This window comes from Lipophrys pholis (genome assembly GCF_963383615.2).
Source record: "Lipophrys pholis genome assembly, chromosome: 6".
Taxonomy (NCBI): Eukaryota; Metazoa; Chordata; class Actinopteri; order Blenniiformes; family Blenniidae; genus Lipophrys; species Lipophrys pholis.
Window position 1 is genome coordinate 32339994 of NC_137629.1, and position 13992 is coordinate 32353985.

Genomic DNA, 13992 nt, shown 5'->3' on the forward strand with positions numbered 1-13992 from the left:
TGGTAGAATTTATGGAAAGTTAACGCTGCAGTGAAATTAGATCATGAATATGATAAGATTTGATCAATATCAATGCCATTGTCAATTCTGCTTTTCATTCCAGTTCCTTATCAATTCTCCTAACGATTCCTGAGGATTTTTCTGAGGGGAAACAAGCAGTTTGACAGTCTTCTGCACCAAAAGGAACAATTTAATTTTTTCCAAACATGAAACTTGAATTATAAATTTTCCCTAAAAAAAAAAAAAAAGTATAATGTGTATTTACCTTCATTGGATGCCCCGTGGAATTTACACTTCTTCGAATTTTGCGCTGTTGACAAGCTAACCCTCTCTGGGAGGTCGGAGGCTGGAGAGGAATGAGGAAGTGACGTAGGAGGAGGAACGTGCTCTCGGTCTGCAGGGAATGCTGCGTTTTCATATTGTGTTGGTGCTTTGAGGGGATTTTCAACACAGAATGATCTATTACATAGACATACAGTAGTAGACCTCCATTAGATTGTGTCTGTCTACACAGTCGACATACTCTAAGATCGTACTCATGAGAATCTAGTAACATATGTCTATGTTGTCGGCTCGTTGCAGCAGACGTTCACGGGACAGATTGACCGAGTTAATTTATTAAAAGTCCCTCATTCGTCCTCAGACGGGACATTTTTTACCCAATGGACCGTCTTCAGCAGCCACACAGCGTGGTGCTCTGGGGAGGTGATGGAGGCCGAGGGTGTAGCTCAGGGAGCCACGGTGCAGGTTGTTATGACTATCAGAGTAAACCGGAGTACCGGAGTAGAACCAGCACACAGAGAGAGAGAGAGAACATGAAAACTCCACACAGAAAGGCTCCTGCCGGGATTTGCACCGAGACCTTTTTTTTCTTTTTTTCTAACTGGACCTTGTGGCTGTGAGGCGAGAGGCTGTGGACTCTGTGGATTCAGGACGTGGTGAGTGGAACATGTATTAACGGATCCTGTTATTTAGTCGTTTGTCGTCTCCCACTCTAGACCTTCTTCCTCCATGTTTTCTCCTGGGTGAAGGAGCTCTGCGTCGCAGGGTGTGTGACGTCATGCAACGGTAACGCATCAGTGGTTCCTCGGCTAAAGGAGGTTCTAAAGGAAGCACCAGTGGTTCCTAGGCTAAAGGAGGTTCTAAAGGAAGCATCAGGGTTCCTAGGCTAAAGGAAGCACCAGTGGTTCATAGGCTAAAGGAGGTTCTAAAGGAAGCATCAGTGGTTCCTAGGCTAAAGGAGGTTCTAAAGGAAGCATCAGGGTTCCTAGGCTAAAGGAGGTTCTAAAGGAAGCATCAGGGTTCCTAGGCTAAAGGAGGTTCTAAAGGAAGCATCAGGGTTCCTAGGCTAAAGGAAGCACCAGTGGTTCCTAGGCTAAAGGAGGTTCTAAAGGAAGCATTGAGCCTCCTTTCCTTAGTGAGAATTCCAACGCTCCTTATCATGGCTGCCACTTAAACACTTCCAGGGTTAAGGAGAAGTGGATAGGAAAGGAGATGGGGACTATTAGGAGATGGGGACTATTGGGACACACCCCACGTTTACCTGGACAGGTGAGTGCAAGTGGAAGAAAAAAACACGTCCATTAAGTCACCGAGGATTAAAGATTCTTTTATTTCTCTGTTTCTCTCAAGTCAAGCTTCAAAGTGTTTTTAACAGTTTAAAAAAAATAATAAATCTTGACCTGATCGGAGAGAATTTATAAAAACATGTCGTCTGAATTCTGAGTTTTAAACTTGAACTCAAATCTTTATCGATCATCTTAAAATGAACATGACAAAGTGAAATGGCTGCGTTTTGCGCTGCACCTTAAATTAAAGCGAGACTCTTGGCGGTTCTCGGTCCCCATCAGCTCGTCCACGGATCCTTCCCCGTCTTCTCCTGGAGAACCAAACAGGAACGTGGTTTATTAGTTTGCTTCACACAAAACCTACCGGAAGGTGACGCCGGGTTTCCGTGGCGACCTGGTAGCGGCGGTAGTGCTCCGGCGTGCGGCAGTGCTCCTCTTTGGCCTCGTCCTCGTCGGCGTAGATCAGCTGGCAGAGGTTGCAGAAGTATCCGACCACCGGACGCACAAACTCCACGCCTGAACACACGGAACGTGAACGTTGGAACGGCCAATCAAAAAACAGTCGACTCGACACGTCGGCGCTCTTCGCCGTTACGTCCCGACGTGAACGCGTTCTTACCGACGGGCTTGGAGGGTTTCTGAGCGGCGCCCGAGTCCTGAAACACGTCACAGATGAAAAAAAAAAGTTGTTTTTCTCTAATAAAGTAACTGTCTTCATAAACATAAAGAACAAAACCAGTAAACAGACAAAGGAGTCATGAGCACTCCAGTTACTTTAAAAACAACTAAACAATCATACTGTAAATCTGTTAAACAGTCTCACACCATGAAGCCTCAATGAACCACTTTATGTTCTGACTCCACCAGAGGGCGCTCTTGGTTTGAGGATGGCGTCTGAAAGACCACTGACGTTTGCTGAACAGACAAGCGCCATCTGGTGGTTTCAGAAAATAAAGCCGGTGGTTCAGTGAAGCTTCATGTGGCCTTTACCACTGGACAAACCAGATACTGGACTCATCCCCCAAACGCATCTTTACAGAATGTGGCGCCATTTAAAACCCGTTTATATTCACCCGGCTCCTCAATGGTTTAGAGACAAAAAACTTTCTCACCTCTTCACGTTCTGCGTCGGCCGACTTCACTTCTCCGTCTTTTATTAAGCCGTCCGGCAGCGTTTGTTCTTTCTCTTCACCCTCAGGAGGTTTTTCTGCCGACCTCGGGTCAGTTGGAGGCGCCGACTCGTCTTCAGGAGGTGGAGGAGGAGGAGCCTCGGTGGCGCCGCTTCCTCCCATCTCTTCTTCGACAGCCACGTTGACTTGTGGCCCTTCCTCTTCCTCGGGAGTCTTCGTCATCTCGTCTGGAGGACTCTCGGCTCTCGGCTGCGTCTCGTCTTCGCGACCATCAGTTTTCTGCGGCGTCTCTTCAAGACCCTCGGTTCTCTGCTGCGTCGCCTCCGAGCTTTCCTCGAGGTTCGACGTCTCTCTGGATGCCGACTCTTCCTCCAAAGGGTTCCTGAGCTTTTCTGGGTTCTTCCTCCCCGCCGGTTCCCTCCTGGTCTCCCTCTCCGGGCTTTTCTTGGCGGCGTCTCTCCTCCTCCGGCTCCTCCTGCTGCTCCGGCCGTCGCCGTCGGCCTCCGGCTTCACCGTCCATCTGAACAAACAAACAATCCGTTTTTAAATCTACTCACAAGTCTTCGCTCCGCACTACCGTGATTTCTGGACTTCTGAGCACCTGAATATACAAAACTAAAACTTGTTTATGAGCCGCAGATGTTCCACGTTCTACATTCATGAGTTTTACTGTCGGAGTGAAAGAAAGTAAATTACTAACCCGCAACAATCCATAAATTAACCGCGTCGTTGTTGAAGCTGCAGGGTTAAAAGCGTGTGGAAGGAATAGCTGCTTCTAGTCCGGAAATTACGGTAATCTAAACATTTTTTTAAAAAAAATTTCCCCCTGACCCGCTTGTTAGTCGGTAGTATTTGCGGGAGACGATGAAATCCAGTTTGGACATGTTGAGGAGGACGGGTCTGGAGTTCAGCTCTCTGGCAGCTTTAGCAGCTTCCGACGGAGTCGACATCTCAACGAAACCCTGGAACACAGAACCAAACCTCAGGGCGCCTCGTTCATACGGGTCTTCTTATAGAGTCTGAGGGGGAAAGAACCGGACGCCATCTCAGGCCTCGTTCACACTCGTTCACACTGCAGGGGAAAGACCCAATTCTGATTGGTTTCACTCACAAGTGACTCACATCTGACCTGTTTTGTCGGAACTGGAAAGGAAGACGTGAACTTAACATGATTAAAAAAAACTAAAAGACGAGTTACTTTAACAACTAGTTACTCTTCAGGGCTTCTCTCTCTCTCTCTCTCTCTCTCTCGAACCCGCAGCCCCGTGGAGGGTGGAGTCATGTGGAGGAGAGAAAACGTCCCCCGGTTCAAACGGAAACGAGTGTGAAATGACGTCTGACCTCCCGTCGGCTGCGGATCAGCAGGTAGCGCACCGCCGTCCCACAACCCCGCAGGACGTCCAGGAACTCGGCGTCGGAGTAGAAGCGCGGCGGCAGGTTGCGGATGTAAACGACTCTGCTGGAGTCCGGCTCAGACTGAAACAAACAAACAAACAAAGAGCAGATGCACGTGGAGGAGTTTAGTGGTGAGAAAGGTCTGAGTTGTGGTGAAAGTCGAATTTGTAGTTGTGTACAGAAGAATAACCCTGAAGTATAAACACTGAACACATTCACCAGATTTCACAGCCAATCAGAGGAGAGGAGAACTCAGCAACATTTAAATTAGCTGGTCTTCTTAATAAACATGAATAAATTAACTGTTTCTGCCTCAAAAGAGAAAAGCTCCTGTTGACTCAGCCAATCTCGGATAAGCTCCGCCCCTTTTCCTCTATTGACTGAAGACAGGATGTTTTTTTTCAGGATCCGCGACTCGTCCACCATTTACTTCTTCAGCGTTACTGAGTTGAAGGATTTCAAAGTATATTTGACATAAAAACATGCTCGTGTGTTAAGATCAATGATATCATGTATTTTTAGTGTCTTTAGTGCAAACAGAGGATTTATAATACGAATCAGTTTGATTTATGAGTTTAATTCTTCTTCTGAAGTAAAATAAAATTCAAACAAATTCCTCTTCTTACAAGATCTCAAACCTCCTCCACCACCAACGCCTCCCCAAGACACACGACAAGCACAGGAACGAGTGGGGAGGGGTTTCAGTGACGGACTCACCTGGTGGACCACTGCAGCTTCTTCCCCTGCAAAACACAGAAGAGTCAGAGCGGAGCCGCTGAAAGCGCCGCCGCCGCCGCCTCCACGCCTGCCGTCACTCACCAGACTCGCCACATTCGTCCTCGCCCAGCTCGTCCAGAGTGATGAAGCTCTCCGGGTCCACCGGGAAGGCCTCGTCCTCCTGCACACAGCACATTGAGCAGCAGGTGAAACGGAGAAGCAACACCTTCCCTCCTCATCGGGATTTTAATCGCAGTCATTTTTAGTTCCTGAAGCACGTTAAAGTTTCAATCTAAAGGTTAATACGACACTATTTGACGGGTCCTGCTCAGAGACGACGACTACAATGAATTAAATGTGTTTGTCCCCCTGCTGGAGAGCGAGAGAACACATCCTGTCCTTCAGTGAGTCTTTACCTCCGACTCCTCCTGAGGTTCTCCTTTATTCTCCTCCGCCTCAGTTTCTTCCTGAGCGTCAGGTTTTTTCTCCTCCTTCGCCTCTTCTTCCTCCTCCTTCGCCTCTTCTTCTTCCTTCTTCACCTCTTCTTCCTTCGCCTCTTCCTTCTTCGCCGCCTCTTCTTCCTCCTCCTTCGCCTCTTCTTCCTCCTCCTTCGCCTCTTCTTCTTCCTTCTTCACCTCTTCTTCCTTCGCCTCTTCCTTCTTCGCCGCCTCTTCTTCCTCCTTCTTCGCCTCTTCCTCCTTCTTCGCCTCTTCCCCCTTCTTCGCCTCTTCCCCCTTCTTCGCCTCTTCCTCCTTCTTCACCTCTTCCTCCTTTGCATCTTCCAACTTCTTCGCCTCTTCCTCCTTCACCTGTTCTTTTTTCTTCACCTCTTCCTCCTTCACCTGTTCTTCTTTCTTCACCTCTTCCTCCTCCTTCGCCTCTTCCTCCTCCTTCACCTGTTCTTCCTTCTTCACCTGTTCTTCCTTCTTCACCTCTTCCTCCTCACCTGTCAAGTAGTCAAACAGTTTTTTTAAAATGCCGTTTTCAGCACTCTCAGACTTTCAGAAAGTTTTTCTCTCTACCGTGTTCAGATGATTGTGTTTTCACAGCCGGACTGTGCTCTTCCTCCTCCTCCTCCTCCTCCTCCTCCTCCTCAGCGTCTTCATCCTCCACCTCCTCTCCGTCCTCTGCGATCACCTCCATGCCCTCGATGTCGCTGTCGTCAACAGACAGCCTGCACGCAGAGGGAAACGCTCAGAGCCGCTGCGTCCGGAAGCGTCTCAACTCAAACTCTCACAAGAACATGAACTCACCCTTCGTCGTCTTCCTCATCATCATCATCATCATCATCACCCTCCTCATTGATCAACGCGGTGTCTGCAGCTTCGGGTTCGGATTGTTCAACTGGAGCTGGTTCACCTGCAGCCGAAGGTTCAGAGTCAGGAAGTGTTTTCTCGCGGTTTATCTGTCTTCTGGTAAAGTTCTTATGAAAACATTCAACTCTACGAAAGGAGAAAGTGTTTTCAAGGAACCCGGAGAACCTCAAGACACCGTGACGTGTGAAACCGTCATACCCAGAGGGGTCCTGGTCCTGGAGGTGCAACTAGGGATGGGTACCGAATTTGGTACTTCTATCTGTCGGTACTACCGAGTACCGATTCCTCTAAAATCATGTTTCGGTACCTAAACGCATCCCTGTGACTGAGGGAGTGGAAGAGAAGGCGATTTTCCGAGCAGGACTTGAACGCAGCATTGCTGCACTTGAGCGTGGTGATGTCAGTAAGCGTATTCAGTCGACGGAGCAGCACGGCCGAGAGGCTCTGTTTTTTTTTTTTCAAAACGTGATGCAGATTACGCTGGTTTCTAATCTGAGGACGCTCCTGGTTCAGCACTCGACGTTTCTCCAGGCTGAAGAGATTTGTCCTCAATGGAGCCTCGTTTCCAGAGGGGGAAGGAGGAGGAGTTACTTAATGGAGCGGGGCTTTAATATATATTTGTTAAACTTTATATATTGAGAAATAAATATGCATTTATTATTAAATAAATGACCATTTATTAATACATAAAACACACAAAAGTACCTAAACTTGGTCCCGCTGAGTACCAGTCCCATCCCTAGATGCAACACACCTGGTTGCAGTGAGGAGCTCCTTATTAATTCTTAAGAAATTATTATTAGAGCCAAGAAAACATCTGAAACAAGCAGGATGGAGACTCTCCAGGACTGGGACCAGGACCGGGACCAGGATCCACTGCTCTTACCACTTCAGAGGTCTTAATAAAGATCAACATCCCGACAGTGAAACATGGGTCAGTTTCCTGTTTTTCTCACCAGGTTTCTTTGGTTCCTCTGAGGTTTCTTTGGATCCGGACCTGGTCTCTGTGTTGGGTGGGCCGCTTGTTTTATCCCGGGACCTGGACTTAGACCTTGATCTAGTCCGTTTCTCTCTGCTGGATGAGTCCTTGGATCTGGATCTGGTTTTCTGGTTGCTGGTGGGTGTTTCTCTCGAGTCGTCCTGGGACCTGGACCTGGACCTGGACCTGGACCTGATCTGTTTCTCTCTGTTGGACTTGTCTCTGGATCCTGACCTGGTTCTGGTCCTTCTCTCTGTATTGGACCTGTCTCTGGATCTTGACCTGGTTCTGGTCCTACTCCCGATGTTGGACTTGTCTGCAGATTTAGATCTGGTTCCGTTTCCTTGCTCTTTTTCACATTTCTCTCTGGACTTGGACCTGGCCTTCTTATCTCTGGATCGAGACCTGGTTCTGGTCCTTTTGCCTCTGGATCTGGACCGGGACCGGGTCCTCTTGGTGGATTTGGGTGCTGGTGATTCTTCGTACCGCTTGGCCGATGAGACCCGCCTGCAGGACACAGTCGGTGTTACAGCCGATCGAGGCGTCATCGCTCTGCTCTCTGCTACTCACGCCAGGCTCTTGTATTCTCCGGAGAAGGAAACTCTGATGGAGTCGTCGCTGATCCGCAGCACGTTGGACGAATAATAATCCACCAGTTTCTGAGCCTCGGCGACGGTCTTCATCTCCACGTACGCCTGAAACAAGGAAACCGTTGCAGGTTCTTCACAGGGTGCTCTGAGGTTTCTCTGCTTCATCATGAGTTACTGTATTGGTCTGAACTAGAGATGCACCGATCCGATATTGGTGTTGGAGATCGGCCTGATCTAGAACAAAAAAATTCTAGATTGGATATCGGTGACAACGGGCTAATCTATTCTGTGTATTTCTATGCTGGTGTCGTCATGCCGAGGCGACGCGGTCTGTCCGAGTTCAGTGAACGGAATAAACAACGAGGCAGCGGTCTGAAGCAGCTCACTTTGGCCCCGGCCACACGAGCCAGAACCATCTTTTCTCTCACCGCCGTTCGCTAAAAAAATTCCGGATGTAGTACACATGCCAGGCCTTTAGGGGCGCTGTGACTCACCAAATACACCAACAACGCAGAAGAATACGCGGAGCACATAGAAATTCAGAAGAAGATTCCTGCTCATAGCCTTCTTTATAACTCCGGGTTCTATAGGTCTATGCTCCTGCTTCTCCTCCGGATACCGTCAGTAGCTTCTGCAGCGCCACCTGGAGCCTGCAGTCTGCCATTGTTGTGGTTATTATTTGACATCACGGACCGCGGTGGGGAGGACAGGCGGGGTGATTACGTCAGCATTGAGTCCAGGATTACCTTTAAAACTGAATCAGGACGGTTAAACGAATCCGTCTCACGACGATCTAATCCCAGCTCACGTTCACTATTAGTGGCTGAACGATCCAACGCTGGTGAATTCTGCAGTCGATACTGTTTTTCCGCCAAACATGACCTTTGTAAAAAGGGGCGTCGTCCTATATCCGGACCAATACATCTCTTCACACCCATGGAGTTCCACTCACTCGTTAATTTCATTTCAACATGCTCTTCGTCTCGTGTTGGAGGCTGGACTCACCTTGGACGGCAGGAACAGAGTGTAGAGCGGCACGCCGAAGCGTTTGACGATGCTGATCAGATCAGAGCGCCCGTCCTCTCCTGCAGGAGCCGGAGTGAAACTCACCACCTGACAGCTCTGAGGAGACAACACACCATGTGGCGAGTCGGCCCGGGTCCAAACAACCGATTCTTCTCGGTGGAAAAACAGAAAAAGTCTGTTTTCTACATGGGAACAGACTTGAATTGTCCCGGGAGTGAAGCCAATCAACCCCTGCTAAGCCCCGCCCCCAATAAGTACTGTTGTTACTGGGACAAGCCGTTGCAGCTGACGGCTAGCTTTAGGAAGCCTAGACTAGCTGGATTACACACTTTGGAACAAATGTTTATAATTGTTTCGTGGAGTTTGTGAGGTCTGTCACAGTTTGTCCATATTTTGGAGATGGGATGACGTAAACCCCGTTCTTCGTCCTTCACCTCGTCTCGCTGTTACCGGTGATCCACACTCATCATTTGACCATTTTTGCATCTTAAAATGACTCTAAAATCCCAGAAAACAACAAAAAAGTGTTGCCAGCTCTACTGCTTCTCTCCGGAGCTGAGAATGTTTGTAGTCGAATGTTATTGGTTAGTTTGCGTTTGGGGGCGGGGCTTAGCCAAAGGTCAAACGGCTGTAAGTCATGACAGAGGAGGAAGCCCTCTCCCCACGTTTCCTGTTCTGTCCTCAGCGGCCACACTGAGCAGGTCCTACCTGGAGGAAGCTGAAGGTGCTGGAGATGCTGAAGTCGATCTGCGATCCGTTCACCGTCGGGGGATAGTTGACGTGAAACTTGACCAGGTCGTTGGCCTGATCGACGGAACCCAGCTCCACAAACGCCTGGAAGGTAAACCACCGTGAACGTGAAGCGCGTCGCCAGGAACGGGAGGAGAAGAAGAAACATGTGACGGAGCGCCGAGACTCACCAAGGACGGAAACATGAGGATCTTCACGATCTTCCCAAACGGTTCGGTCAGTTTCCTCAGGTACGTCTCGTCCACAGTCTGAGGAGGGAACTTCACACACACCACCTTCCCTTTCGCCTGATGAAAACATGCCAGAGCTTCAGCTCATCTCGAAGAAGCAAAGCTGAGCTACAATGTGGAAGATTTCACAGTTTCTACCTTCTTCTGGGAGTTCTTGCTCGACTGAGTCGCGGCTAAACATAGAAAACTAAAAGTTAGATCAGAAGCGAGAAGCGAGCAACACTGAGGCCCTTCAATGACGGGAGCTCACCTCGGCTCTGATTGGCTGCGCACTCAGCGGGGGCGGGGTTTCCTTTCTTCTCCCGGCTCTGCGATTGGCCATCATCCCTAAAAGAGACGACGTCAAGACTTATTTCACTTTAAAGGCAGCCATTCATTTTTAAACTTGGTGGAGGAAGATTGTCTATTAATGAAGATGCATCACTCTGCGATTCAATTAGCATCAGGTTTAATGAAGTTCAGATCACTTATTTAATTTGTTCACACTAATCAGATATTTTGAAATTACTTTGAAAAAACTCAAAACTTGACAATTAAACCAATATTTTCTGATTTTAGTACAAACATTTTCTTGTTACATTATTAATGTTATTTTTGATCAAAGTGTTAATTAATCTTACTTTTTTAATATTCATAGGATAAAGATTTTTTTATGAATAATAAAATCTTTTTTTAAATGTAACAAGAACTGAAGAATTTCCTAGTTATATGGTTTTATTTATAAATAAAACATTAATACTTCATGGATTATTCATGGCATATATCTTATGATAGCTCGTACTAAGCTTTTGTTTTACATTCCCATTCAAATCGTTTCTTATTTTAATGTATTCCTTCTTATATCTTTACTTTAAGAGTCTCACATTTAAAACTGAATTGTTCTGACTGACCAGAAGACAGCTGATTAAAGAGAAGCTTCAAATGTGAGAACGAGCGGCTGAAGTCTCTGACCTGTTGACGGTCTTCACTCGACAGTCCCACTTTGGAAACCTGCGGCAGAGACACAGCGCGGTGAGGACAACAGGAACGAAGTCGGTAAACAACAACAACAACAATAACATCATTGTGGAAGTGGAGGACTCACTCCTGCAGCAGGCTGAGCTGTCCGTCTGCGTGCAGCTTGCTGTTAATGTGCCGAGTCCAAACCTGGAACCCAAAACGGTACAACGGGTGAATCTACTACTGCGGCTCCCGTCACCCCTCGGCTGAAGCAGGCCACGCCCCCTCGGCCCTCGACCTGAGCTCGGAGCGTTGAGGCGAACGTACCTTCTCAGACAGCACAGTGATATCACACAGAGAGCACGCGTACGGGAACACCGACGGGGTCGTGCCGTGGAAGTCCAGAGCTTGTTTCATTGAGGGGGTGGAGGAGGGGGGATGGCTGCTCCTGCTGGAAGAGGACTCGGACTTCTGGTGACGCCCGCCGTATTTGTTAGTCAGATGTTGAGGAGGAAGAGGAGGAGGAGTTGGACGTTGGTAAGGTACTTGACGATCAGTCGGTCCGTAATCGGAGAAATGAGAAGAATCGAGTCTTTGTCCTACGGGGCTGAAAGCGGGAACTGGATCAGTCTTACCATACTTCGAGGGCCCTGCTCTAACGTCCACGTCCAACATGTATCCTGATGAGGAGGATGAAGGTAACGGAGGGTCTGTTTGGACAGAGCTGCTGGTTCTGGGCATCCCCCAGTGCTCCTGGCCCTGCTCGGGTGGGAGGCGAGTGGAAGAGATGAGCGGGTACTGAACCGGCTGGCTGCGGAGCTGCTCCCAGTTTATAGCGGGTCGGCTGGTCGAGCTGGAATGGAAGGAGGAGGACGAGGCGGAGGTGGAGGTGGAGGTGGAGGTGTGAGGTTTGACCACCCCTTTCTTGCCCTTCATCTGTTGGAGGATGTGCGGTAGCGACTCCACGGTCAGGACGTCTTCGGGCAGCTCGGCGAGTCGAGCCAGATCCTCGGGCTCCAGGCCGCAGCTGCTCAGGAGGCTCATGACGTTCTCCTGCGGCACGGCCGACGCCGAGGACGAATACGGCGGCGGGGCGTGCGAGCCGTTCCCCGAGGGGTGGCGGCTGTCGGAGGGGCCATTAGCTCCGAGATCGGGCCTCACATCAGCGTGAGGCGGCGGGACTCTGTATGGGTAGTTGTGAGACATGATGGCGAGCTGTGGAGAGACACTCGTCGTGTTCCCTGCAGACAGAAGCGTCAAGGGAAGAAGACAGAGGTGAGACGTGGCGTGTGAGACGAGCACAGGTCAATCCCGAGCGCCAAAACAGACCGTTGTGTGGAACGTCTGCGTGGGTAGACCTGTGAAGCTGTAATGAGAACTTGTGGAACAATGTGAAACGTTCAGAAAACACTGGAATCAAGGAGCCGCCATGTTGTTTGTAATCTTCAGGAACATTATTCAATCAGTTCTGACTACGTTATGAGACTTCCCTGCACTCCCAGAGTCTGTCCTTCGAAAAACTAATTTAGCTGAAAAACAATAAACCAATCCTCAAAGAGATTATTTTTTACCATCAAAAGTATCACGGAGTACAAATTCTCTTCTTGGCTCATGTTTTCATTCTGCATTTCAATTCATCCATTTGTCATTTTTAATCTTTCTCATTCAAAGTTTAATAAGTCTGTTACTTCCTACAGCAAACCAGCCAAAGGTGGTATATCAGTATATTTGACAAACATCAGTCCAATTTGAATTTGATCCCATCTTTCAAAAGACTGATTTACCTAAACACAAACAGATGAAGAGGAAACCTGTGAGGACTAGTAAGGTAAATACCAACAGGTCAGTAATCTGACAGAAAGTCCAAGTCTTTCAGAAGTGAAGTCTTCATCGATGTGTGAAGGACAGGAAACAATCCAAGAACAACCCGTCTTCATAAAATAGAAAAATACTGAAGGTGAATGTGGTAAATAATATCAAGAATTCAAAGAAAATCTAAGAAAGAAACAAGACTTTATATCCACATTGGATAGGAGTGGACGTCAGGGTTTGAAGACAAGCATACGTGTGGAGGAAAACCATCCACAAATACAAGCTGACTGTTGAGACAAGAGGACTCTCTCAGATTGACCTCTTTTAAGATGGACAGAGATGAAGTAGAAGATCCACAATGTGAAGAGGCAGACTGTTTTATGCTCAAGTGGAAAAGGATCATCAACAAGCTGCTGCAGTAAAATAGCTTGAATTTAGTCCAGAAATGTCCCTCTATGAAATCCTTTGACATATTGTGACGTGAGAACAAGCGAAAGGAGCGTCTGTAGTGTGAAACATGTCATTTTAACGCTTCAGTTTCTAACCAGCGTTGTTAAAAGAAATGCTGATGTCCTCAATGGAGTTGTGGGGGATCAAAATCAGAATGGGAATAATGTTTATCAAATCCAGGAATTGGAAAATTCCTCCATGTTGCCTTGGAAGTTCACTAAATTTTGATTTATTCATATGTTTCCACAATGACCTGGCTTTACTGCACCTATAAAACACTGTTTACTGTCAAATAATGCCTATTTAATACTACTGGGCACTGGAAGATTGCTAATGAGGATGTTTATTACACCGTTACACGCAGGAACGTGAATAAAATCTAATCTAAAGACAACCGACAAGACTCACGTCTATATATCCCAGCACAGCTTTTTTAATGATTCACATTTCGAACACGTTTTATGATCAAAATCAATGAACGTCTTCATTGATTCCTCGTTAGCCGGTTAGCTGACAGCTAATAAAGAACATAAGGTGTCTTCTTACCTCAAAATAACTGTGAGTGGTGAAACGTGAAGCTTCATTAAACGGAAGGTCGCGACAGACACGAGACCATGTTGTTGGTGATGTTGATCAAGAAATGTTGCATAAATCCGACTTTGATTTGTTGAAGTGGTTAAACTAAATGCTAATGCTAATGCTAATGCTTTTTCTTCTTCTTCTTCTTCTTCTTCACCTACTACTATTTCGTCTCCGTTTTCTTCTTCTGCGCTTAAATAGAGAAACGTTACCGCCACCTGCTGGTGGGAGGTTAGAACATCACGAACGCGCAACTGAATTCATTTAAAAATAAATTATTAAGTTTTTATGTATTCGTGTGGTCATGTAGTATTTTTTATTAATTTACACAACATCTGGCATTGTTAAAAAAAGGTGGAGAAGATGGATGGATGCTATTATAAATAGATTATTAATTATTAAATATGTGTACAGTCAATAGAATGTAAATACAATTCTTCTTCTTCTGCTTCTTCTTCTTCTTCTTCTTCTTCTTCTTCTTCTTCTTCTTCTTATTGTTATTATTATTATT

The 13992-nt window shown here is 47.2% G+C and overlaps 1 protein-coding gene across 2 annotated transcripts; it reads right to left on the reverse strand.

Moving 5' to 3' along the window:
• Nucleotides 1-1585: 1585 nt before the first annotated feature.
• Nucleotides 1586-13670, reverse strand: LOC308110697 (uncharacterized protein). Of its 2 annotated transcripts, XM_080465167.1 has the most exons (23): nt 13449-13670; nt 10968-11881; nt 10786-10847; nt 10653-10691; nt 9952-10028; nt 9840-9874; nt 9642-9758; nt 9430-9555; nt 8701-8817; nt 7676-7800; nt 7083-7612; nt 6064-6169; nt 5833-5984; nt 5536-5756; nt 5227-5403; nt 4913-4991; nt 4811-4836; nt 4040-4174; nt 3530-3660; nt 2681-3218; nt 2188-2224; nt 1963-2084; nt 1586-1879 (listed from the first exon to the last, which is right to left on the reverse strand). In XM_080465167.1, the coding sequence occupies exons 2-23, from the start codon at nt 11844-11846 to the stop codon at nt 1847-1849; spliced, it is 3864 nt and encodes a 1287-aa protein (XP_080321293.1). In that variant the 5' UTR covers nt 11847-11881; nt 13449-13670; the 3' UTR covers nt 1586-1846. The 2 variants fall into 2 exon arrangements, with proteins under 2 accessions (XP_080321293.1, XP_080321292.1); XM_080465166.1 differs by having other exon boundaries at nt 5227-5756; nt 13449-13648.
• Between the last annotated feature and the right edge of the window lie 322 nt (nt 13671-13992).